The sequence below is a fragment of the Elephas maximus genome, chromosome 12 (assembly GCF_024166365.1).
Source record: "Elephas maximus indicus isolate mEleMax1 chromosome 12, mEleMax1 primary haplotype, whole genome shotgun sequence".
NCBI classification, from domain to species: domain Eukaryota; kingdom Metazoa; phylum Chordata; class Mammalia; order Proboscidea; family Elephantidae; genus Elephas; species Elephas maximus.
Genome location: NC_064830.1, coordinates 66,860,554 through 66,885,019, shown reverse-complemented (window position 1 = coordinate 66,885,019; position 24,466 = coordinate 66,860,554). Strand labels below are relative to the sequence as shown.

Here is a 24,466-nt window from a genome sequence, read left to right as displayed (position 1 = left end):
CGAGGCAGAAATATCAAATATTTATGGATATGGAAAGATGCCCATGATATTAATATGTGAAAAATCGGAGTATGGAAAGCACCTAAATTTTGTAAAAAAAAATCAGTCTATATCCAAATGTATATACATGCCAGGATTTCTCAACCTTGGCACTACTGACATTTGGACCAGACCATTCTTTGTGGTGGGGGCTCCCCTGTGCTTTGTAGGATGTTTAACAGCATCCCTTGGCCTCTACCCACTAGATGCTAGGAGCAACCCCCCCCCCACCAGCTGTGACACTCAAAAGTAAATATCAACATCAAAATCAGAAGGAGAGAGTAATCGAATTTCTAAATTCAGGTGGTCCCCACATAGAGATGGTTTGTGTCAAAAAAAAAATTCGATCACATTTGTTTGAAACTTGTTTTACATTTTCACACAGGAGTAAACTTATAAGGGGTGTCTAAGTTCCTAGGCTAACCCCACAAAAGCTCACTATATTGCTAAAACACAGAGGATAGCTTTGACTTCAAACCTTGTTGATTCTTGAATAAAAGACATTTGTGGTGAATTCAAAATAAACATGTAATAATTTATAATCGGTAACCTCCAGAAACCCCTTTAATGTCACTGTTTGTCTTCCTGGTACATATTTGGTGGCTGAGAAACATCAGTTCCTCTTACTTGGGTTGCTGTAATTGCGTCTAACTAGGGAATCAGTATACGAATTATATACATGATCTCGCATCATCTTTATACAACCTGTGAGGTACTTGTTAATCTCTGCATTACATGGAAGAGGAAGCTGAGGCTCAGAGAGGTTAAGAAATGTGCCAAGATCTCAAATACACACATAAATAGCTTGCAGAACTCTACAAAGGCATGAGGTTAAGGAACATTTAAATTCATTCTTGATATTCCATAATTGCTTTGGATATCAAAGGTTTCTGAATTGATTAAGTAATGCAGTGTAGCCCTTTGAACATAAAGTCCAGTTAAAATATAACACTATGCTTACTTTAAGGCATGAAGAAACCAGCTTTCATTTTCTTCTGTTTGATCTTGAAATGAAAAGGGAATTCCTAGAGTTTATTGCATTAGAAGAGAACTAAAGATCATGGAACATACCAATGACTTTTTGATACTAAAGTGTTTATGTCTTCCTTGGCCAGAACTAGAGTTACTGGCCAAGACTGATTCTAACTAGACCTGCATAAAACAGGGATGTGTATTTTGATATAAATGACTCTTAACCAGTACTCGTGTTGCTTCGTTTCCAGCAAAGGGGGAAAATGAAAACTTGGAAATTAACAAGCTGTCCTCAAATGGGAACGCACAGTCCTCCCTTTCTCTCTCCAGAAAGTGTTTTGACCCTTACCACTGCATGTAGCAATCTGATTTGGGAACTTGGAAGTAGAAATCCTGGGAAAGGAGGCAGTGAGCAATGGGAGGGGGAGAAACGACCAGGTGTAGGCGGGGTCTCTTGGAGCTGTGGTTATGCAGAAGCCAAGACTATGAGCAAACAGGAGCTAATTAGGTGCGGTAGTTTCCCTCGTTTTTTGCTGACCCTCTACTTGTTTGGTAAAGTAGAGGGTGAGTGAAAAAGAGGAAGACCCTCCACGAGATGGACTGACAGCGGCTGCAATAATGGGCTCAAACATACTTACTATTGTGGGGTTGGCACAGGACTAGGTGGCGTTTCTTCTGCTATATGTGGGGTTACTATGAGTAGGAACTGACTTGATGGCATCTAACAACAACAACTACTACTACAACTTTACCGAACGTGATATCCTTTTCTAGCGACTGGTGTTTCCTGATGACGTGTCCAAAGTAAGCGAGATGAAGCCTCACCATCCTGGCTTCTAAGGAACATACTGCTTTTATCTCTTCTAAGACTTAAATCCTCACTGAGATGGGTTGACATGATAGTCACAAAAATGGACCCAAACGTACCAGCAATAATGAAGATGGCACAGGACTGGGGAAATGTTTTGACCTCACATGAGGTTGCCATGAAACAGAGGCAACTCAGCTGCAACTAACAACAACAACAGGTGGGGTAGAGAGAAGGAGTGGAGAGAGGGCAAGAGCCAGCCAGCTGGGAGCAGGGATCCGTGGGGCACAAGAGAGAAGCTGAGGGCCAAGAGCAAGGCAGAATGGGTCTGCTCTGAGGACTGCATCAGTTCCTACTATGCCCCAAGTCTTTGGGTGATGGATAGAAGAGGGCAGAGGACTGCTGGGGTGACGAGGGGAGATCCTGAAAAGCAGAGCCTGGTAACTTTCCCGAGGACACACAGCAGGGAAGTTGCAGAGCCAGGATTTGAACCCAGGTCCGTGAGAGTCCAACATTTCCGCTTTTCCTACTATACCTCAGTGTTGATGTTTTGTGGAGGAAAATAACCAAATAACCAATGAGGAGTCTTGCTCCTGACCTATAATCTATGTGTGATTTTTCAAGCCACAGGCAATTACAAAGGCATTAAGGAGGGGGAGAGGGGCTTTGAATTAATATTGAATGATCCAGCATTTTCAATCACAAATATAATAGCGCACCCCAGGCAAGGGTCTGTGCTCCACACAAACCTACCACTGAGGGTAAATAACAGTCTGTGCAGCCCAGCCCTCTCTGGGTCTGATAGGGATGCTCACAGCTCTCAGCGGCCACGCCAATCCACAGAGCTAATGTTTAACTGCCAGCTATAAAAACAGTCATCAAACGTTGTTAATGCCCTTCTGATCTTTATGCTGAGAGTAATAAGTGAATGTCATTTTCCTAAATGGCAAGTATGTGAGACTGCCCAAAGCCAAGGTCTGGTTCAACTGGAGTTGCTGGCATTGCTTTGCTTTTAAAAAGTCTTACCTACCCCCTTCTCCAAATCTCCACCCTGCTTCTTTTTTTTATTGTGGTAAAATATATACCTATATAACAAAACATGTGCCAATTCAACATTTTTTACAAATACAATTCAGTGACATAGATTACGTTCCTCATGTCGTGTGACCATCACCACTATCCTTTTCCAAATCATTTCACCGCCATTAATGGAAACTCAGTGTCTCCTAAGCAATGACTCCCCCTTTCTCCCTCCCTCCCACCTCTGGTAACCACTAACAAGCTTTGGCCTCTATACATTTGCCTTTTTCATGTAAGTGGGATCATACAGTATTTGTCCTTTTGTGACTTATTTCACTCAGCATAATGTTTTCAAAGTGAATCCATGTTGCAGCACATATCAGGCCTTTGTTTCTCTTTATGGCTGAGTAATATTCCACTGTATGCATATACCACGTTTTGTTTACCCATTTATTTCTTGATGGACTTTTAGATTATTCTTACGTTTTGGCTACAGTGAATAGTGCTGCAAAGAACATTGGTACAGGTCCCACTTATTTATTTTTGCCAATTCAACAATTTCTAATGTATAATTAAGTGACATTGGTTACATTCTTCATATTGTACAACCATTATTACTATCTTTCCAAGTTATTCCACCTCCATGAACATAAACTCAATGCCCCCTAAGCAAAAACTTCCCTTTCTCCCTCACCCCTACCCTGGTAACCACTAATGATCTTTGTTTTTTATATATTTGCTTATCTCATATAAATGAGATCATACAGTATTTGTCCTTTCGTGATGGACTTATTTCACTCAACATAATGTTTTCAAGGTTCATTCATGTTGTGGCGTGCATCAGGACTTCATTTCTCTTTATGGTTGAGTAATATTCCATGGTATGTATATATCACCTTTTGTTTATCCATTTACCTCTCACTTATTTTTTGATAACCTGCTCATTGAGGAAGGAACTCTGGTGGCACAGTGGTAAAGCAATTGACTGCTACCTGAAAGGTCGGCAGTTCGAAAGCACAAGCTGCTCCTTGGGAGAAAGACATGGCAGTCTGCTTCCAGAGAGATTTACAGCCTTGGAAACCCTATGGGGAAGCCATGAGTTGGAACTGATTCAATGGCAGTGGGTTTGGTTTTGGGTTTGGTTCATTGAGGAAAATATCAATGAGCAACAAGGGGAAAAAAATATCCCTGATTTTGCTACAGAGAAATAGCCAATTTGATGTCTAGTCTCCCTGTCTCTTTAGCCTGTTTACAAACATAAGATGAGACACTTCTTTTTTTTTGGCATTAAATGATGTACTGGGAACACTGTCTCAGGCCATTAACGACTGTTACATTTAATGGCGTCACAGTGAGTCCCTGGGAGCAGTTACCAGAGAGAAGCACCAAGCAAAGAGGGCTGGTTACGACTATGGCTTCTTTCTTGGGAACTCCCTCTTGCTTATCTCTCTGAGGAGGCAGCTGCTGTGTTGTGAGCTGCTCTATGAAGAGGGCCACATGGCAAGGAATTGAGGGGCCTCTGGCCAAGAGCCAGCAAAGAACTGAATCTGCCACAACCACATTGGTGAGCTCGGAAGCAATCGCCCACCCGCAAGGGGGCCTTCAGATGAGACCACAGCCCCAGCGAACAGGCCAACTGCATCCTCATGAAAGATCTTGACCCAGAGGACACAGCTAAGCACCCATAAAAGCTGTGAGAGATCCAGAAGCTGGCTATGTTTAGACTAGTTATCTCTTCTTATTTTTTCAGGTATGCTTAACTTCATGATGTAACTTAAGAGTTTGCTTATTGCCACACTACCTGACCTACAATTACAGTAGTCAAAACAGCCTGGTCCTGGTGCAACAACAGATACATTGACCAATGGAACAGAACTGAGAACCTAGCCGTAAACCTGTCCACCCATGGTCATCTGATCTTTGACAAGGGCCCAAAGTCCATCAGATGGGGAAAAGACAGTCTTTTTAACAAATGGTGCTGGCAAAACTGGATGTCCATCTGCAAAAAAGTGAAACAGGACCCACATCTCATACTATACACAAAGACTAATTCAAAATGGATCAAAGACCTAAATATAAAGCCACAAACTATAAAGATCATAGAAGAAAAAATAGGATCAATGCTAGAGGCCCAAATACATGGGATTCATAGGATACAAACCACAACCAACAACACACAAGCTCCAAAGGATAAGCTAGATAACGAGATTTTCTAAAAATTAAACACTTATGTTCATCAAAAGACTTCACCAAAAGAGTAAAATGAGAACCTACAGACCGTGAAAGAATTTTGGCTATTACGAATTTGACAAAGGTCTAATCTCTAAAATCTATAGGAAAATCCAACACGCTACAACAAAAAGACAAATAATCCAATTAAAAAATGGGCAAAGGAAATGAACAGACACTTTGCCAAAGAAGACATTCAAGCGGCGAACAGACACATGAGGAAATGCTAGGTCTTTAGCCATTAGAGAAATGCAAATCAAAACCACAATGAGATACCATCTCACCCTGGCATTACTGGCACAAATCAAAAAAACAGAAAATAAATGTTGGAGAGGCTGCGGGTAGATTGGAACTCTTATGTAAAATGATACAGCCATTTTGGAAAACGATATGGGCTTCCTTAGAAAGCTAGAAATAGAAATACCATATGATCCAGCAATCCCACTTCTAGGAATATATCCTAGAGAAATAAAAGTTGTCACATGAATAGATATATGCACACCCATGTTCACTGCAGCAGTGTTCACAATAGCAAAAAGAGGGAAACAACCTAGATGCCCATCAACAAGAGATGAATGGATAAATAAACCATGGTACATACACATAATGGAGTACTATGCAAGGATAAAGAACAAGGATGAATCTGTGAAGCATCTCATAACGTGGATGAATCTGGAGGGCATTAATTATGCTGAGTGAAATAAACCATTCACAAAAGGACAAATATTGTACGAGACCACTACTATAAAAATTCATGAAAAGGTTTACATATAAAAAGGAAACGATCTTTGATGGTTATTAGGGATGGAAGGGGGGGGATGAAAAACCACTAAATAGACAATAGATAAGTGGTAACTTTGGTGAAGCGTAAGACAGTACACAGTACTGGGGAAGCCAGCACAACTTGTATAAGGCAAGTTCATGGAAGCTCCATAGACACATTCAAACTCCCTGAGGGACTGGCTGAATCACTAGGCTGACGGCTGTGGGGACCATGGTCTTGGGAACATCTAGCTCAACTGGCATAAGATAATTTATACAGAAAATATTCTACATTCTACTTTGGTGAGTAACGTGTGGGGTCTTAAAAGCTTGTAAGTGGCCATCTAAGATAAGATACTCTACTAGTCTCACCCCTTCTGGAGCAAGGGAGAATGAAGAAAACTAAAGATACAAGGGAAAGATCAGTCCAAAAGACTAATGGAACACAACTACCACGGCCTCCACCAGACTGAGTCCAGTAAAACTAGATGGTGCCCGGCTACCACCAATGACTGCTCTGACAGGGATCACAATAGAGAGTCCCAGAGAGAGCTGGAGAAAAATGTAGAACAAAATTCTAACTCACAAAAAAAGACCAGATTTGCTGGCCTGATACAGGCTGGAGAAACCTTGAGAGTATGGCCCCTGGACACCCCTTTAGCTCAGTAATGAAGTCACTCCCGAGGTTCACCCTTCAGCCAATGATTATACAGGCCAATTAAACAAAATGAGAGTAAATGGGCACACCAGCCCAGGGGCAAGGACAAGAAGGCAGGAAGGGATGGGAAAGCTGATAATAGGGAACCAAAGGTCGAGAAAGGAGAGTGTTGACATGTTGTGGGGTTGTTAACCAATGTCATAAAACAACATGTGTACTAATTGTTTAATGAGAAACTAGTTTGTTCAGTAAACTTTCATCTAAAGTTAAAAAAAAAAAAAGATTACAGCCTTGGAAACCCCATGGGGGCAGTTCTACTCTGTCCAAAGGGTAGCTATGAGTCGGAAACAACCAAAGAAAAGAAAAAAGAGTTTGTTTATTGCATGGTTAAGACAATCGAGTGTTTTTTCTAGTCTTTAGAAAAATTTCTCTGATCAGTTTGCAAGTTTTGATGACTTCTGTAAGGTTTTTGTTTTATAAACTGAATCAGCAAAATTTTAAGACTGCAGCACATAGCAAACATACATCTGTTGAAAAATAATGTATATAAAATGCATATATTAAATTGTGCACCTGTAAAAAAAAATCTGAGACAATAAACGTATATTATTTTAAGCTGCTAAATCTGGGGGCTATTTGCTATGTGGCAATAATAGATAACTAATACAGTGCTTAAGGGTGTGGGTGCTGGAGCCAGCCTGGCTCGGCTCAAAGCCTGCCTCAGCCAGGCGCTTAGCTCTGTGACTCTGGCCAAGTTACTTAACTTCTCTGCGTCAAGGTTTCCTCTGCCTTACAGAGCTTTGGTGAGGACTAAACGGATTAAAAGTAAGCTACTACCCCATCGTGTGCTAACCATTGTCCTGTTGCCCATCTTTAGTGTGTGAAGATGCACATATTCCTGCATCTTTGCCGACACTGTTTTAGTACTTAAAAAAAAAAAACCAAAACACAGATGAATGAATCAACAAAACGTATAGTATATACACACAACAGAACATACACAGCCAGTAAGAGAAATGAAGGCCTTACTGGACTGGAGGACTCCCTGAGACTATTGCCCTGAGATACTCTTTAAACCTTGAGCTGAAACTAGCCTCTGAGGTCACCAAATAAAAGGCTGCCTCACAAAATAAAAGAATATCACCCGTGAGTACTGTGCTCCTTTAAAAAATTATCTATAGGAGACCAAATGGTCAACAATACCTTAAAACGAATGTGGGAAAGTAAGGGGGCAGGAAAACTAGATTAATGGGAACAAAACAACCAGAATGGAAATAATGAGAATGTTCATGCATTGTGAAGAATGTAACCAACATCACTGGACAACTTGTGCAGAAACTGTTGAATGGGAACTTAAACTGCTGTGTAAATTCACTAAAAACACAATAAAATACATTATTAAAAAAATAGAGAAATGAAGTCCTGATACACGCTACAACATGGATGAACCTTGAAAACAAGCTGAGTGAAATAAATCAGTCGCGAAAGACAAATGTTGTATGATTTCCACTTACATGAACTCTCTAGAATAGGCAAATATATAGTCTTTATTAGTGGTTACTAGGGGTTGGCATAAGGGTGGGACTGGGGAGAAAAACAAACTCTATATAGTATGCAAAATATGCCGAATTGATAGGTCAAAAGAAAAGAAAGATCTCACTGGTTTTCTAAATCTGGAACGAGGGTGCCAAAAGAGATTAAACTCTGGTCAAAAAAAAAAAAAAAAGCAGAGCTAAATAAAAAGTTCAGAACCATTTCCATGTTTGCACTGTGTCTCCATGTGCGTACTTACAAAATGGGAGTCAGGATACCAACTGTAAATATAAAGGAAGTATAAATTGTAAATATAAGTGAAGTGCTATCACACGAACCATTTCTTTTGATACAAGAAACTGGTGAAACAGTGAAGATGCTACTATTGTCCCCACTTTCTGGATGAGGAGACTGAGGCTTGGGGACCTGCTGTGCATTGAGTGGGCTCATTTGGCTAATATGTGATGAAGCCAGTAGCTTTACTGATCTTATGGGTCTTAATCCAGTGCTCTTTCCACGTTGCCAGCTTGGGGAGGGTCTGACGCCCTTCTGGAGAATGACCTTTAAGGTAGGTGCTCTGTGTGCCCCTGGCTAAAGCCCCATGGGAACCTCGGCACCTAGTACAGTGCCTGGCACTTAGCAGGTACTCAGCAGGACCAGCTATGGAATCAATGACTGTTATTGGCAATGACTCCCTCTCCTACTTGGGGCACATCACACCTGCATCCTTCTGGTTCTGGTTTATTTCTTAACGTAATTATGGGTAAACATTAACATTCTTCTCTTATAAATAAGTGAATAAGACAAAACAAGACCTTAAAACCTACTAATGACACCTGAAGACTGTCAAGGTCAAGAAAGATAGAGAAACTGTCACGGGCCAGAGGAGACCAGGGAGACGTGACAAATACCACATGGTGCCCTGGACTGGATCCGGGGACAGACAGAGGGCATTAATGGAAAAACTGGTGTTTGGAGTTTGGTTAATAGTAAGGTATGAATGTTGGTTTCTGAGTTTTGACAAATATACCTTGGTGACTGTACAATGATAACAATGGGGGAAAAAGCGTGAGGAGTATATGGAAACTCTCTGTACCATCTTTGTAACTTTCCTGGAAATGTAAAGTTACTCCGAATAAAACAATTTTTATAAAACATACTAATACTCCTGAGAGAGGAGTGCTAATACTGCTACTAATACTAATACTAGTAATACTAATACTTCTGCTTTTATCCCACCCTGGATATGAATACCACTGTTTTAACCTGCAAGCCAAGGACACTTCAGCAGTGTCGACACTGCAGATAGGGTAACAATGAGAGGGCACCACGATGACAAGCACAGGGGGCTCTGAGAAAATTGGAGACAAAGCTGGAGGCTCATGGTGCTCCCTGCACCGAGCTCCTGGCCAGGCCAGAGCCAGAGCGACTATGTCTGTGTGGGAGGCCGGTCCTAGGGTGTGCAAAGGGAGATGGGGCTGTTAGCCGTCTCAGGCTCCCAGAGCTGCAGAGGGACAGAGAGGGGGTTAATAACTCAGCGTTTGGAGCCAGAAAGACTTGATTCAAGGGGCTCCTCCACTTGAGTTACTTTGCTTCTCTGAGCCTCAGTTTCCTCTCCTGTAAGTGGGGATTCAGTAGCGCCTTCCTAGTGGGACCACTGGGAGGGAGGCGCCAATGACAGCATGCAAGGATGGTGCCCAGTGTTAAAACTGAGACTTGGAGAGGGTCTGCCTGCGGGTTAGCTCATGAAGCAGGAGGTGAGATGAGAGGATGGAGTTGAGAGCAGCCGCAGTGGAAGAAGGAGCAGGTGGCAGTGGCTGGCTGAGTGGGCTGTGTGGAGGGGAGGGAGAGGGACGGGGAAGGGGATCCATTTCTGGGATGGTGCCTCCTGACTGGTGCCCATGAAGCACAATTGGCCTCCAGGCCGATTATAAAGACCATCAGGGCTTTTTCTGTTCTTTGACAGGCAACCCCAGCTGCGTGTTTCCCTAACAGTCCCTGGGGCCGCCACCTACTGCAGAGATCAACTCCTTTCACACTGCAGAGCTGTCCACTGGGGGCAGGAGCCCCCAGCACAAAGGGGGATGGGAAGGGCTCCAAGCACCTTCCAGACCAGGAATGGAGTCTGGGTTCTGTCTTCCCACTAGGCCCAGTTCTGGCCACAACCTCAGTTTACCGGGCATAAGCAGGCGGTAGTTGTGCTGGAGGCTGGAGGCCAGCTGCCGGGTAAGCAGCCTTGATGCCATGGTCCCAATCCTTCAGGACAGAGGCCCCGTCACACGCTGCCGTCCTGTAAGAAAGCAGAGCTGCGCTTAGGCCGGCCAAGAGTCTCACCCCCACCATCTCTCCCACAGTCCCGAACGCTCTGCTGACATCCAATCCTTTGCCTTTATGCTGAGTAATAACATTAATCAAAGCCCATTTCATTTGCCCTTTCCCACAAACCCAAGAAGGATCATGATGCCCATTTTCTAGATGGAAAAACAGAGAGGGCATGCAGCTGGCTGGAGAGCCCTCTGTGAGCGAGCTGAGAGATCAGCCTCAGGTGTCCAGACCCACTCCGGACAAGTGAGGCAGCCCTATCCTCCGCAGGGTGGGAGGACTTAGCCAGGGGAACCTCCAAAACACAGTCACAGAGGCCACTCAGTATGGAAGTTTCCTCTGCCCTGTTCCCATGCAGAATATTGGTCACAGGGTAATTTGGGAATCCTGGGGACCCACTGTGGTATCAGGGGGCTCATTTGGGGGGTGGGTACATTATCCCCCTCAATCTGCTCCACCATGCAGCAGGGTAGAGTAGGAATCCTATTTCACAAACAAAGAAATAGACACTTGGAGGGGGTTATGGTATTTGGCACTGGGCTTTTTTTTTTTTAATGGGATTGCTTGGGTCTGTCTATCCTCGCTTTTACTCGTTAAAAAACCAGTGGCCCTGGAGTCGACTCCGACTCATGGCGACCCCATGCGTGTCAGAGTAGAAGCATGCTCCCTAGGGTTTTCAGTGGCTGATTTTCTGGAAGTAGATCTCCAGACCTTTCTTCTGAGGTGCCTCTTGGGTGGACTCGAGCACCCAATCTTTCGGTTAGCAGCCACACATGTTAAACGTTTGCACCACTCAGGGACTCCATTTATTCATTACTCAACCCATTGCTGTAGAGACGATTCTGACTCATGGTGACCTCTTGTGTTACAGGGTAGAACTGCTCCACAGGGTTTTCTTGGCTGTAACCTTACAGATGCAGATTGCCAGGCCTTTCTGTGACACCACTGCAAGCCTGTTAATTTAGCACCATGATAACCGTCTTAGTCATCTAGTGCTGCCATAACAGAAACACCACAAGTGGATGGCTTTAACAAAGAGAAATTTATTCTCTCACAGTCTAGTAGGTTACAAGTCCAAAATCAGGGCGTCGGCTCCAGGAGAAGCCTTTCTCTCTCTTTTGGCTCTGGAGGAAGGTCCTTGTCCTCAATCTTCCGCTGGTCGAGGAGCTTCTCAGGTGCAGGGGCCCTGTGTCCAAAGGACGCGGTCTGCTCCCGGTGCTGCTTTCTTGGTGGTATGAGGTCCCTGACTCTCTGCTTGCTTCCCTTTCATCTTTTGAGAGATAAACGGTGGTGCAGGCCACACCCCAGGGAAACTCCATTTAGGTTGGATCAGGGATGTGACCTGGGTAAGGGTGGTGTTACAATCCCACCCTCATCCTCCCAACATAAAATTACAATCACAAAATGGAGGACAAACACACAATACTGGGAATCATGGCCTAACCAAGTTGATACACACATTTTTGGGGGGACATAATTCAATTCATGACAATAACTATGTAGAAAATTCCTGTCTCTCACTTAAAACCATTTGCCTCGAACGGGAACACTTAAGACTCCTCAGAACTCAATTTCTATTGACCGTGTGTTTGGAAACGTGAATCTTGGAGAGCTCGCATGTTAACACTGGATATTCTGCACCAGTCAGTCACACGCGCACCCTTTCACTTAGAAAATGTCACATTGGAAAATACATCTCAGTGACATTTTGATGGCCTGCAGTGGAAACTGACCTTCTAACGAAGCCTGATCTCTGCCAGACATTAATTCTCAGCACAACGTACTTCAAACATTAGGAGTTAATGTCATTCATTCACTCTCTTGCCCACTAATTCCATCAACAAAAATTAATCAATCACCTCAGATAGGCAAGGCACTGCATCATTTAGGTACAGGGAAGTAAGATGGAGAAAAACACTCCTCTTTTTCTGAAGCTCATAATTCAGTGTTGGAGGAATAAGGAAAAAAATGGGAGCAATTAATACACTAGGAGGGGCCACTGGCAGGTCAGTGGTAGAATTCTCGCCTTCCATGTGAGAGACCCAGGTTTGATTCCTGGCCAATGACCCTCAAGCACAGTCACCACCTGTCGGTCAGGGGAGCCTTGTGTATTGCTCTGATGCTGAACAGGTTTCAGCAGAGCTCCCAGAGTAAGGAAGACTAGGAAGAAAGGCCTGGCAATCTGCTTCCAAAAATCAGCCAGTGAAAGCCCTATGGATCACAATGGTCTGATTTGCAACCGATCATGGGGATGGAACAAAACTGGGCTGTGTTTCATTTTGTTGTCCATGAGGTTGCCATGAGTTGAGGTCTGACTTGGCAGCAGCTAACAACAATGTGCTAGAATACTTTACCCATTGTGACAAGAAACCCCAGCAAGATGTGTATATAAAAATTGTGCAGTTCACCATCAACGACTAATTCTACGTACGACAGAACGCAATCGTGACCGTTCTACAGGTGTGAGCAAGGTGCTTTGTGATTAATTCTGCCAGGTGTTAAGACGCCATTGAGGTGCCACTTGAGCTGTCCCTTGAAAGATGAGGAGATTTCAGAAGCCAAAGAAGAAAAGGGAGGTGTTCCAGAAGGTGGGAACAGCAAATGACCGGAGGTGTGAAAGGACAGGGAATGGTCAAGGAGTGTGGCTCACATAAGTGTGGCTGGGATAGAAATCCCAGAGGAGGGAAAGGAAAGATGAAGGACAGGGCAGGGACAGCTGGAGCTGATCGCATACAACAATTCCTGGTCCCTCGTCTGTTGATGACACCACAGACAGGCCATCTTCCTCTGGAGACCCTCTGAAGGGGAGGAGGAGCCCAACAGCTCCCACCTGATTCAGAAGGGTCTATGCTTGGCCAGGCCACGGGAAGAGTTATCTAGGGAAGGGACATGCATTCAGCATGTCAATGAGCCTGGGAACAAAAGGAGCTCCCAAGGAATGTTGGGGGGCACCTACAAAGGTAGGAGTTGATGGGGAAGAAAATACCAGAGACCTGGGCCTAAACCTTCAGTCTTGGAATTGGTTTCTTTAAGAATTCTGAATTCTTTTAAGAATTATGTGCTCCTTCAAAAGTTAAACATAGACTTACCATATGACCCAGCAATTCTGCTCCTAGGTTTATACCCAAAAGAGTTAAAACATATGGCCACACAAAAATTTGTACACAAATATTCATTGCTGCGCTATTCACAATACCAAAATGCGGAAACAACCAAATGTCGTCAACAGAGAAATGGATCAACAAAGTGTGGTCTATCCATATAATGGGATATTATTCAGCCATAAAAAGGATTGAAGTACTGAGAGGTGCTACAACATGGACGAACTCTGAAAGCATGATGGTGAGTGAAAGGAGGCAGACACAAAGGCCGCATATTGTGGGATTCTATTTATAAGGACTATTCAGAATAGGCAAGTCCATGGAGACAGAAAGCAGATTAGTGGTTGTCAGGGACCTCGGGGAGAGAGAATAGGGAGTAACTGCAAATGGGTACAGGTTTCTTTTGGGGGTGATGAAATGTCTTGGAACTAGACAGAGGTGATGGCTGCACAACATTGTGAATGTCCTTAACGCCAGTGAACTGTACACTCTAAAAGGGTTAAAATGTACATTTCATGTTATGTGTATTTTACCACAATAAAAAAAGTGTACTCTCAGGCACTCAACAAACACCCCGTAAGTGTGTGCTGTGTGTCAAACCACGAGGTACGTTGACTGTCTACGGCAGAGCCAAGGACACATCCCTCCCCAAGCCTCAGTTTCCTCAAGTGGAAAGTGGGGATGATGGATCAAATTGTTCCTCAGGCCCCTTGTGACTCCGAGGAGCAGCTGGCAAACCTGCTTGAGGTTCTAGTGTACTGAGTGTCAGGGGTTGAATTATGCCCTCCAAAAAATGTGTGTATCAATTTGGCTGGGCCATGATTTCCAGTATTGTGTGGTTGTCCTCCATTTTGTGATTATAATTTTATGTTAAAGAGGATTAGGGTGGGATTGTAATACCCTTACTAAGGTCACAGCCCTGATTCAATGTAAAGGGAGTTTCCCTGGGGTATGGCCTGTACCACCTTTTATCTTACAAGAGATAAAAGGAAAGGGAAGCAAGCAGAGAGTTGGGTACCTCGTACCACCAAGAAAGTAGTGCCAGGAGCAGAGCGCATCCTTCGGACTGGGGGTCCCTGCTCAGAAAAGCTCCTAGTCTGGGGGAAGCTTGATAAGAAGGCCAACAGAGAGAGAAAGCCTTCCCCTGGAGCCGACACCCTGAATTTGGACTTTTAGCCTACTTTACTGAGAAGAAATAAACTTCTGTTTGTTAAAGCCATCCACTTGTGGTATTTCTGTTATGGCAGCACTAGATGACTAAGACACTGAGTCTTCGCCACAACATTGCACCTTGTGAGTCCCACAACCCCTGCTCCTATCCCCATGATAGCAGTATTATTATCTAGCCCCGTTCTTTCCACTGTGCCCTTTGAAATGTTGCTGGACTTGGATTGTTGTTGTTAGGTGGCACTGAGTTGGTTCCAACTCAATAGTGACCCTATGTATAAGAGCATGAAAACACCACTCGGTCCTGTGCCATCTTGCACTTGAGCCCATTGTTACAGCCACTGTGTTGAGCCATGTTGTTGAGACTCTTCCTCTCTTTTGATGATCCTCTACCTTACCAAGGATGATGTCCTTCTCCAGGGACTGGTCCCTCCTGATAACATGTCCAAAGTATGTGAAATGAAGTCTTGCAGTCCTCTCTTCTAAAGGCTATTCTGGCTGTACTTCATCCAAGATGGGTTTGTTCTTCTGGCAGTCCATGGTATGTTCAGTATTCCATCGCCAACGTCATAATTCAAAGGCATCAATTCTTTTTCCATCTTCCTTATTCATTGTCCAGCTTTCACATGCATATGAGGTGATTGAAAATACCATGGCTTGGGTCAGGCACATCTTATCCTTAAAGTGACATCTTTGCTTTTGAATACTTTAAAGGGGTCTTTTGCAGCAGATTTGCCCAGTACAATACATCATTTGATTTCTTGACTGCTGCTTCCATGGGCGTGGATTGTGGATCCAGGTAAAATAAAATCCTTGACAACTTCGACATTTTCTTTGCTTATCATGATGTTGCTTATTAGTTCGGCTAGATTACATCTGGAAAAAGGAAGGTGTGGCCTGAGGGGTGGGTTGGGGGGTAGGAAGGAAGGACTTTTCCAGCACTGTCTCTCCCTCGGGTTTGGGACCAAGCAGAGGCTGAGAAATTCCAAAATCTGATGAGAAAGCAGCAGGCTGATCTCTGAGATTCCGACTCCGAAGCGCCCCCTGGGTTCCCTCAGTTCTTTACACAGCACACTGCTTTGTCCTCACTGCTCTTAAGATTACCTTTTGACTTGTATTTACATTTTTCTTGAAATCCACTCACTTTTAACATTTAAATAAGGTCACTTTCCAAGAATCCTTTTTAATCAGCACCACAAAAAAAAAAAAAAAAGTCTCACTTGCTACAAATAAAAAGTGATTAGGGATTTTTTAGGGAAAGAATATAATAAAATCAAAGCAGGTTATTACAGTTAGCTGGCTACAGTTGACTGCCCAGGGCTTTGTGCCTGAGGCCCGGCTCTCACTGTTTGTTCACTAGGATGGGAGACAGGTGTTAAAGGCAGGCTAGCATTAAACTGGGACTTTCTCCTTGATGTGATTAGAACTGAAATTTGAACCGATCAATAAATTAAACACAAAAGAAACAATCAGAGCACATGGCAAGTAGGGGTAATTGGTTTTAGGCTCACTGCACTTGCAGTAAATTCTATTTGTTACTGTGGATCTCAGTCAAAACAAGTCTGAAAACCCTGGTCTAGCCAGATAGGGACTCTTCAGTCCCAGGCTTAGGCGCCAGTCCCCCCACCCCATCCCTTTTCCTTTAATTAAAATGCTAATTAGTTCTCTCTGCTTCCTCTTATCTGCCTTGTGTTTGGGGTGGTTGGAAGAGACAGGCGATTCTTCGTGCAATGTTTAAAGCAATAGAGTGAATTCAGGTGAAAGGACACACACCGCACAAAATCCTTCCAGTTTGCTCTGGAAGGAGAATAGTAGTAAAAGTATCAGCTGCTATTTTTTTTTTTTAAATTGTACTTTAGATGAAGGTTTACAGACCAAACTAGTTTCTCATTAAACAATTAATATACGTATTGTTTTGTGACATTGGTTGTCAACCCCATGACATATTAACACTCTTCCCTTCTCAAACCTGGGTTCCTCATTACAGGGTTGCCTGGACCCTCTTGCCTTCTAGTCCTTGCCCCTGGGCTGGTGTGCCTATTTAGTTTCGTTTTGTTTTATGGGCTGGCCTAATCTTTGGCTGAAGGGTGAACCTCAGGAGTGATTTCATTACTGAGCTAAAAGAGTGTCTGGGGAGCATACTCTTGGGGTGTCTCCAGTCTCTGTCAGACCAGTAAGTCTGTTTTTTTTTTTTGAGTTAGAATTTTGTTCTACATTTTTCTCCAGTTCTGAGAACCACTATTGTGATCCCTGTCAGAGCAGTCGGTGGTGATAGCTGGGCACCATCTAGTTGTGCTGGGCTCAGTTTGGTGGAGGCCGTGGTAGTTGTGATTCATTAGATCTTTCCCTGTGTCTTTGGTTTTCTTCATTCTCCCACGTTCCTGAAGGGCTGAGGCCAGCGGAGCATCTCATATGGCTGCTCACCAACTTTTAAGGCCCCAGACACTACTCACAAAAGTAGAACGTAGAACATTTTCTTTATAAACTGTGTTATGCCTAATACATGTAATATACCTTCCATGTGTAATCAGAGTCATTTGCAATATTTGCCACGTATTACAGGTGAAGAAACTGAGGCTCAGAGGTTTAACAGGTTTGTCCAAGGTTGTAGGAGTCCCTGGGTAGCAGCAAATGCTGCTAACCAAAAGGTTGGAGGTTTGAGTCTACTCATAGGTGCCTCAGAAGAAATAGCTGGCAATCTATTTCTAAAAAATTAGGCATTGCAAACCCTACGGAGCACAGTCGCACTCTGACACACATGGGTCATCATGAGTCACAGCTGATTCAACAGCAACTGGGGGTGGCCATGGTCGTGGAGCTCGCAAGCCAGCGATTCTCAGCCCTGGCTGCTTGTTAGAATCACCGAGGGTGTGTATACCTGTGTCAGGGTCCCCAGCCCAGACCATTAAACCTGAATCTCTGGGGCAGTGATCTGGGCATTAGTGAAGCCTCCCAGGCAGGGTTGAGAACCACCATTATAGGGGGTGGATGGTGGCCCTGTACTTGAGCCCAGGTCCACGTGACCCCAAGTCCCTGGAAATGGAAGGTTTTAGCCTTTCAAAGTCAAACATTGCAAAAAATGCAGATAGAAGGAAGCCTGCAGTGGTCGTTTGGAGAGGAGGTGTGTAGGGTGCTGGACGTGAAAATAGCGTCTTTCCCCTTCTCTTTCTCTTCATCCACGCCGTATCCTCCAAATCTTTGCCCAAGGATCATACCTCCAGTCTAGCCTGGTCCCCACTTACCTGCCATGTGACCTTGGGCATGTTAAATAACCTCTCTGTGCCTCAGTTTTCTCATCTGTAAAATGGGGATAATACCAACCAAGTCTACCTCGTGGGATAGCAGAGGAACTGGGACAAGGGATGTGGATGCTGTTGTTCCCCAGGTCCGGAGGAGTGCCTGGCTGTCAACAATTTTGTCGAGTAAACAGTAAACGCCCCACAAATGTTGTGTGAAGATGGTGTCTGCCTCATCTTTCCATGTGCTGCCCCAGGTCTGTGAACACCAATCTTTACATTGACTAGAAATGGGCCCCCAGTCCTTGCTGGGGCCCTAAAGATGCTTGCTCTCATTTTCCTATCTGCTTTTGGGATGAGACAAAGTGCTGACAGGGGCTTGGGACATTCCTATCCCATCTGTCGACCCAGCCGTCAGCTTTGGACACAATGACACACAGCCAAGTGCACCTCTATTGTCAAGACCAGGGGTCGCCATGGCAACCAATAAAGCCTATACCCTGGGCCTTTTCAGATGGCTAACAGGGCCCCATTTACGGGGTCCTGATGGGTGGCATTGGGACAGAAGGCTTTATCTCAGACCTGGCCCCCTTCCTTCAAGCCCCAGCTCCAGCTTGCTTTGTTCCCACTCCAAGAGCCCTCGCCTGACTTTGCCTGGAGCACCGGCTCCAGCTCTGTCTCTGCGTCCACAATATCTGATAGCTTGCTTCTTGGGGCCTTATGCAATCACTAGCAACTTGTATAAGGTCCCTAGGTAGCAGCTGCTGCTAACCTCAAAGCTGGTGGTCCGAGCCCTGCCATTGGCTCTGTGGGAGAAAGGCCTGGTGATCTGTTTCTGTAAGGCCAAGAAAATCCTATGGAGCAGTTCTACTCTGTAACATATGAGTTGCCATAAGTCTGAATTGACTTGATGGCAACTGTTCTTTTTTTCTTTTAGCGACTTGTATAAGCAGAGAGGAGTACTGTTCTTGGAAAGAGCCAACCGGTAGCCTCTAAGAAAGATTGAAGGCGGAGCGAGAAAGGAATATGCGACAGAATGGGATCAAATCGTGGCTGTGCCATGTATTAGTTTGATGACTCTGGGCAAGTTGCACGACCCTTCAGGGCCTTAGTCTCCTCATCTGTAAAATGAGGAGAATGAAGCCTACTCATTGGGTCACGAGGATGGAATGAAACACTCAGTTGGGTTAGGGCCAACTGAAGAATGCACACAACACGTAGAGAGATGGCTTGTTGTAGCCCCTTTTCCCAGTTTCCAAAGACCCTTCTACTTCCTAGTGAAGGTGTTATGTATGGATTGATCTGTGTCCCCCCAAAATGTGTGTGAACTTGGCTAGGCCATGATTCCCAGTATTGCATGGTTGCCCTCCATTTTGTGATCTGATGTAATTTTCCTATGTGTTGTAAACCCTAACCTCTATGATGTTAATGAGGCAGGATGAGTGGCAGTTATGTTAATGAGGACTCAGTCTACAGGATTCGGTTGTGTCTTGAGTCAATGTCTTTTTTTTTTTTAATTTTTATTGTGCTTTAAGTGAAAGTTTACAAATCAAGTCAGATTCTCATACAAAAATTTATAAACACCTTGCTATATACTCCTAATTGCTCTCTCCCTAATGAGACAGAACACTCCCTCCCTCCTCTTTTTCGAGTCTGTTTGGTCAGCTTATGACCCTCTCTACACTCTTTTCTCCCCTTCAGACAGGAGATGCTGACATAGCCTCACATGTCTGCTTGAACCAAGAAGCTCATTCTTCACCAGTATCATTTTCTATCCCATAGTCTAGTCCGATCCCTGTCTGAAGAGTTAGCTTTAGGAATGGTTCCTGTCTTGGGCTAACAGAAGGTCTGGGGACCATGACCTCTGGGGTCATTCTAGTCTCAGTCAGACCATTAAGTCTGGTCTTTTTATGAGAATTTGAGGTCTGCATCCAACTGCTCTCCTGCTTCCTCAGGGGTTCTTTGTTGTGTTCCCTATCAGGGCAGTCATCGGTTGTAGCCGGGCACCATCTAGTTCTTCTGGTCTCAGGCTGATGTAGTCTCTGGTTTATGTGGACCTTTCTGTCTCTTCGGCTCATAATTATCCTGTGCCTTTGGTATTCTTCACTCTCCTTTGCTCCAGGTGGGTTGAGACCCGTTGATGCATCTTAGATGGCCGCTTGCTAGCGTATAAGACCCCAGACACCACTCCAAAGTGGGATGCAGAATGTTTTCTTAAAAGATTTTATTATGCCAATTGACTTAGATGTCCCCTGAAACCATGGTCCCTAAACCCCCGCCCCTGCTACACTGGTCTTCATACTGTTCAGTTTATTCAGGAAATGAGTCACTATCTTTTGAGATATAAAAGAGAGAATGGAGCAGAGAGGAGAGGGACCTCATATGACCAAAAAAGAACCACCAGGAGTGAAGCGTGTTCTCTGGATCCAGGGTGACTGCACTGAGAAGCTCCTAGACCAGGTAGGGGAAGATTGATGACAAGAACCTTCCCTCAGAACCAACAAAGAGTCTTCCCCTGGAAATGGTGCCCTGAATTTGGACTTCTAGCCTCTAGGCTGTGAGAAAATAAATTTTTGATTGTCAAAGCCATCCACTTGAGGTGTTTCTGTTATAGCAGTACTAGATGACTAGGACAGCAGGCATTTCTACTCTGACCTGAAGTGCCAGAAGGGCTATTTTTGCACCCAGGGATCCTGCGAAGAGCCTGAACTTCCAGGTTCCATGAGAGAAAAGCTGGCTGAAGCTACCTCAGCCTCTTTCATCCTCATGCCTCAGTCTCACTAACCTTCGGCCTCCCTGCCAGGCTTCCATCAAGAGGAATTACTGTTGTTATTGTTAGCTATCATCAAGTTGGCCCTGGACTCATGGCAACCCTACGTGCCACGCCCACGATCGGTTGCTTATTGGACCATTGTGATCCACAGGGTTTTCATTGGCTGATTTTTGGAAGTAGCTAGCCAGGCCTTTCTCCTAGTCTGTCTTAGTCTAAAAGCTCTGCTAAAACTTGTTCAGCATCACAGCAACACAGAAGCCTCCACTGACAGGTGGTGGCTGCCCATGAGGTATATTGGCTGGGAATCGAACCTGGGTCTCCCACATGTAAGGTGAGAATTCTACCACTGAACCACCACTTCTCCACATAGGAAGCATTATTCTTGTTGTTAGGTACTGTCAAGTTGATTTTCAGTGAAGAATTAACAAACAAACAAAAAAAAACTCGTTGCCGCCGAGTTGATTCCAACTCATAGCGACGCTATAGGACAGAGTAGAGCTGGTCCATAGGGTTTCCAAGGAGTGCCTGGTGGATTTGAACTGCTGACCTTTTGGTTAGCAGCCGAACTCTCAACCACTATGCCACCAAGGTTTCCCATTAGGTGAGATCAAATCATGTATCATCATGAGTTGGAATTGACTGGTTGGTGACCACTACTACCAACAACAAAATCGTGTATGCAGGGAGCATGACTATTTCATTGCTAGAAGTCAGTAAGTTACAGGACACATTAGGCTTCAAATCCGAGCCCTCTGACTGCAAGAGACATAGAGCCATTGTTCTAGGGCAAGAGATATGCAAGAAAGAGACATCTGCAAGTGGGTGAGCCAGTTCTGGATTCCTACAAGGAAGACGGAGCTTCAGATTAAACAGAATCTGGTTTATGAAGGATGCTGGCACCAAATCGAAGAAGCAACCTCAGTCCGAAGCCAAAGAAAGTTCAATTTTTACAGTCTGTTTGTTCAGTGCCACAGGGTTTGCTGAGCACCTGTCCTGAGCATTGGAGATGCTGCCGTGCACAGGGACATGTCCTACTCCGTGCTCAGGACACCGTGTTCTAGTGGGGCAGGACCGGCAGCAAACAAGCTAATGAGGTCAGCGTGATGGGGGAGATACAGTTCTCGTTTAGAGAAAAGAAACCACTTTCCTGGACTCCAGGAACTGCTAAGTTTGCAAATACCACCATGTATTACAAATGAATCTTTCGTTTCTTTCAAGGTCTGTGTGGCTCACGACATGGAAACACTATGTTGGTGGCTGGAGTTATGGCATGTGCCTGACAATATTTCTACATTTCCTTGAAAACATCTTTTCAGTAATGCAAAGGATCTCCCATTGATGCACCTGTGGTGATTTAACGCATGAATGTCTACTACGTCAAGGCCTCAGACACACTTTCTCATCTAATCCTGGAAGGCAAGTGTGACTATTCTCATTTTACAGAGTAGAAAACAGAGTGCATTATGGATTAAATTGCATCCCCCAAATACGTCTTGAAATCCTAACACCTGTACCTCTAAATCGAAACCCTGGTGGCGTACTGGTTAAGAGCTACAGCTGCTAAGCAAAGGGTCGGCAGTTCAAATCCACCAGGCACTCCTTGGAAACCGTATGGGGCAGTTCTACCCTGTCCTGTAGGGTCACTATAAGTCAGAATCGACTTGATGGCAATGGGTTATGGGTACCTGTAAATATGACCCTGTATGGAAATAGGTGGGTTTCTCTTGTTAACAAGGCTGCATCAGTGTGGGGTGGGTCCTAAACCTAATCCCTTCTGAGTTATAAAAACACCAGCATAGACAGAGAGAAGCACACAGGTGGGAAGACAGACACCATGGGAGTGTCTGTCACCATGGGAAGACAGACACCACTACACACAAAAGAACTGAAAGGTTGGAGAGTGGAGTTCATCCAGAGGCATCACAGAAGAAATGCTTGGCAATCTATTTCAAAAATTTCAGGCATTGAAAACCCAATGGAACACAGTTCTAAACTGACACACATGGGGTCACCACGAATTGGATTCAACTTGGCAGCAACTGGTAGTGGTACTGGTAGAAGTGAAAAAATACATTTCTGTTCTTTAAAGCTAACCACTTGTGGTATAAACCCTGGTGGCGTAGTGGTCAAGAGCTACGGCAGCTAACCAAGAGGTCAGCAGTTCAAATCCACCAGGCACTCCTTGAAAACCATATGCGACAGTTCTACTCTGTCCTATAGGGTCACTATGAGTCGGAATCAACTAGACGGCAATGGGTTTGGTTTTTGGTACTTGTGGTATTTCTGTTACAGTAGCCCTGGGTAACTAAGATGCAGGGATACTGCCACTTGCATAGGATACACAGCTAGAAGTAGTGGAGGTGGGCTCAGAGCCAAGGCCGAATGAGTCTAACACCATGATCTGGGCGCACGGCCAGGTTGGTGGCCTCAGTTCTTACTCAGAAACCTCATCACACAACGCAGACCAACATATACCCTTTCTCGAGGAACCATGCACTTCAAACCAATCGTTAGCTATCACTATCACAGACTGCCCTACAACGCTTATCTTTTGGTCACGTCCATGTTGGTGTGACCTAAGTGAGCCCTGATCAAGCAATTCCAGCCTCAGCCCACACTTCGTACTCCCTCTATGTCCCCTGTCCCTTGGAGTGTGCAAAGCCTCGAATCATATGAGGACCCCATCCTATTCAATGGAATGTAAGGCCCCCTCTTCTTCTCATCTGTGGTAAAAATACATATAATGAAACATCAGTCAATTAAATGCTTCTTACATGTACAATCCAGTGCCAATGGTCACGTTCACCATGCTGAACAACCATCACCATCATCGCTCCCGAACTTTTCCATCACTGTTAACAGAAACTCAGTGCCCCCCTAAGCAATGACTCCCCCTTTCTGGAAGGTCCTTTATGTGGAAGAAGCGACATCTTTATAGCTCTACAAGTAGTTAAGACACTCCAGGTAATATAAGACGCTCCAGGTAATAGAGAAAGCTTAATGGACATTTTCAAAATTTATCTGTGATAAAGAGTTTGCCTACATTTTCTTGCATCCTGTTCCTCTAGTCAGTTTCTGGATGGCCTAAGTGGTTTACGATCAGCTGCTAACCTAAAGGTTGGTAGTTCAAACCCACACAGCGGCTCCAAGGAAGAAAGGCCTGCTCATCTGTCTCCATAAAGATCACAGCCGAGAAAGTCCTATGGGGCAGTTCTAGTCTGTAACACATGGGGCTGCCATGAGTCGGAATCAACTCAACAGCAATGGGTTTTATTCTTCTAGCCAATCCTCGGAGCATTTTGATGCAGGAGGGCCAGTGGAGCGGGGCTCCAAAGACATGGTAATCGAAATGGGTCTGGATTGATTGCCTTCCATAAACTATTTCAACCAAGCAGGCATGCTCACCCCTTGCTTTTGATTTGGCCATCATGGCCATTAACCGCATGACCCTGGTCAAATATTCAGATCTTCTGGATGGTACAGAAACCCTGGTGAGGTAGTGGTTAAGTGCTACGGCTGCTAACCAAAGGGTCAGCAGTTCGAATCCACCAGGCCCTCCTTGGAAGCTCTATGGGTCAGTTCTACTCTGTCTTATAGGGTTGCTATGAGTCGGAATTGACTCAACGGCACTGGTTTTTTTTTTTTTTTTTTTTTGGTTTTCTGGATGGTACTTACGTGTCAGTTTTGGAGGGCTCTATGCCCAGCCTCACCTCCCCATCTGGAGGCTTGTTTCTACAAGACATAAAACAATCTGTTCACTTAGGGAGCATGGCATCTTCCCCGGGCAGGCTAAGGGCAGATGGCCGTAGTTGTTAACTGAACAGCTGGCACTGCCTGTGTGCTTTT

At 44.6% G+C, this 24,466-nt stretch overlaps 1 protein-coding gene across 2 annotated transcripts in view; it reads right to left on the bottom strand.

Annotated features, from left to right (window-relative positions):
* ABAT (4-aminobutyrate aminotransferase) overlaps positions 1–24,466 on the bottom strand; it is a 96,942-nt gene that overhangs the window by 27,833 nt on the left and 44,643 nt on the right. For both annotated transcript variants that reach the window (XM_049903205.1, XM_049903204.1), the window contains exon 2: positions 10,198–10,311. In XM_049903205.1, coding sequence (XP_049759162.1) covers positions 10,198–10,267 — 70 coding nt within the window. In that variant the 5' untranslated portion in view covers positions 10,268–10,311. The remainder of the gene's footprint in view (positions 1–10,197; positions 10,312–24,466) is intronic.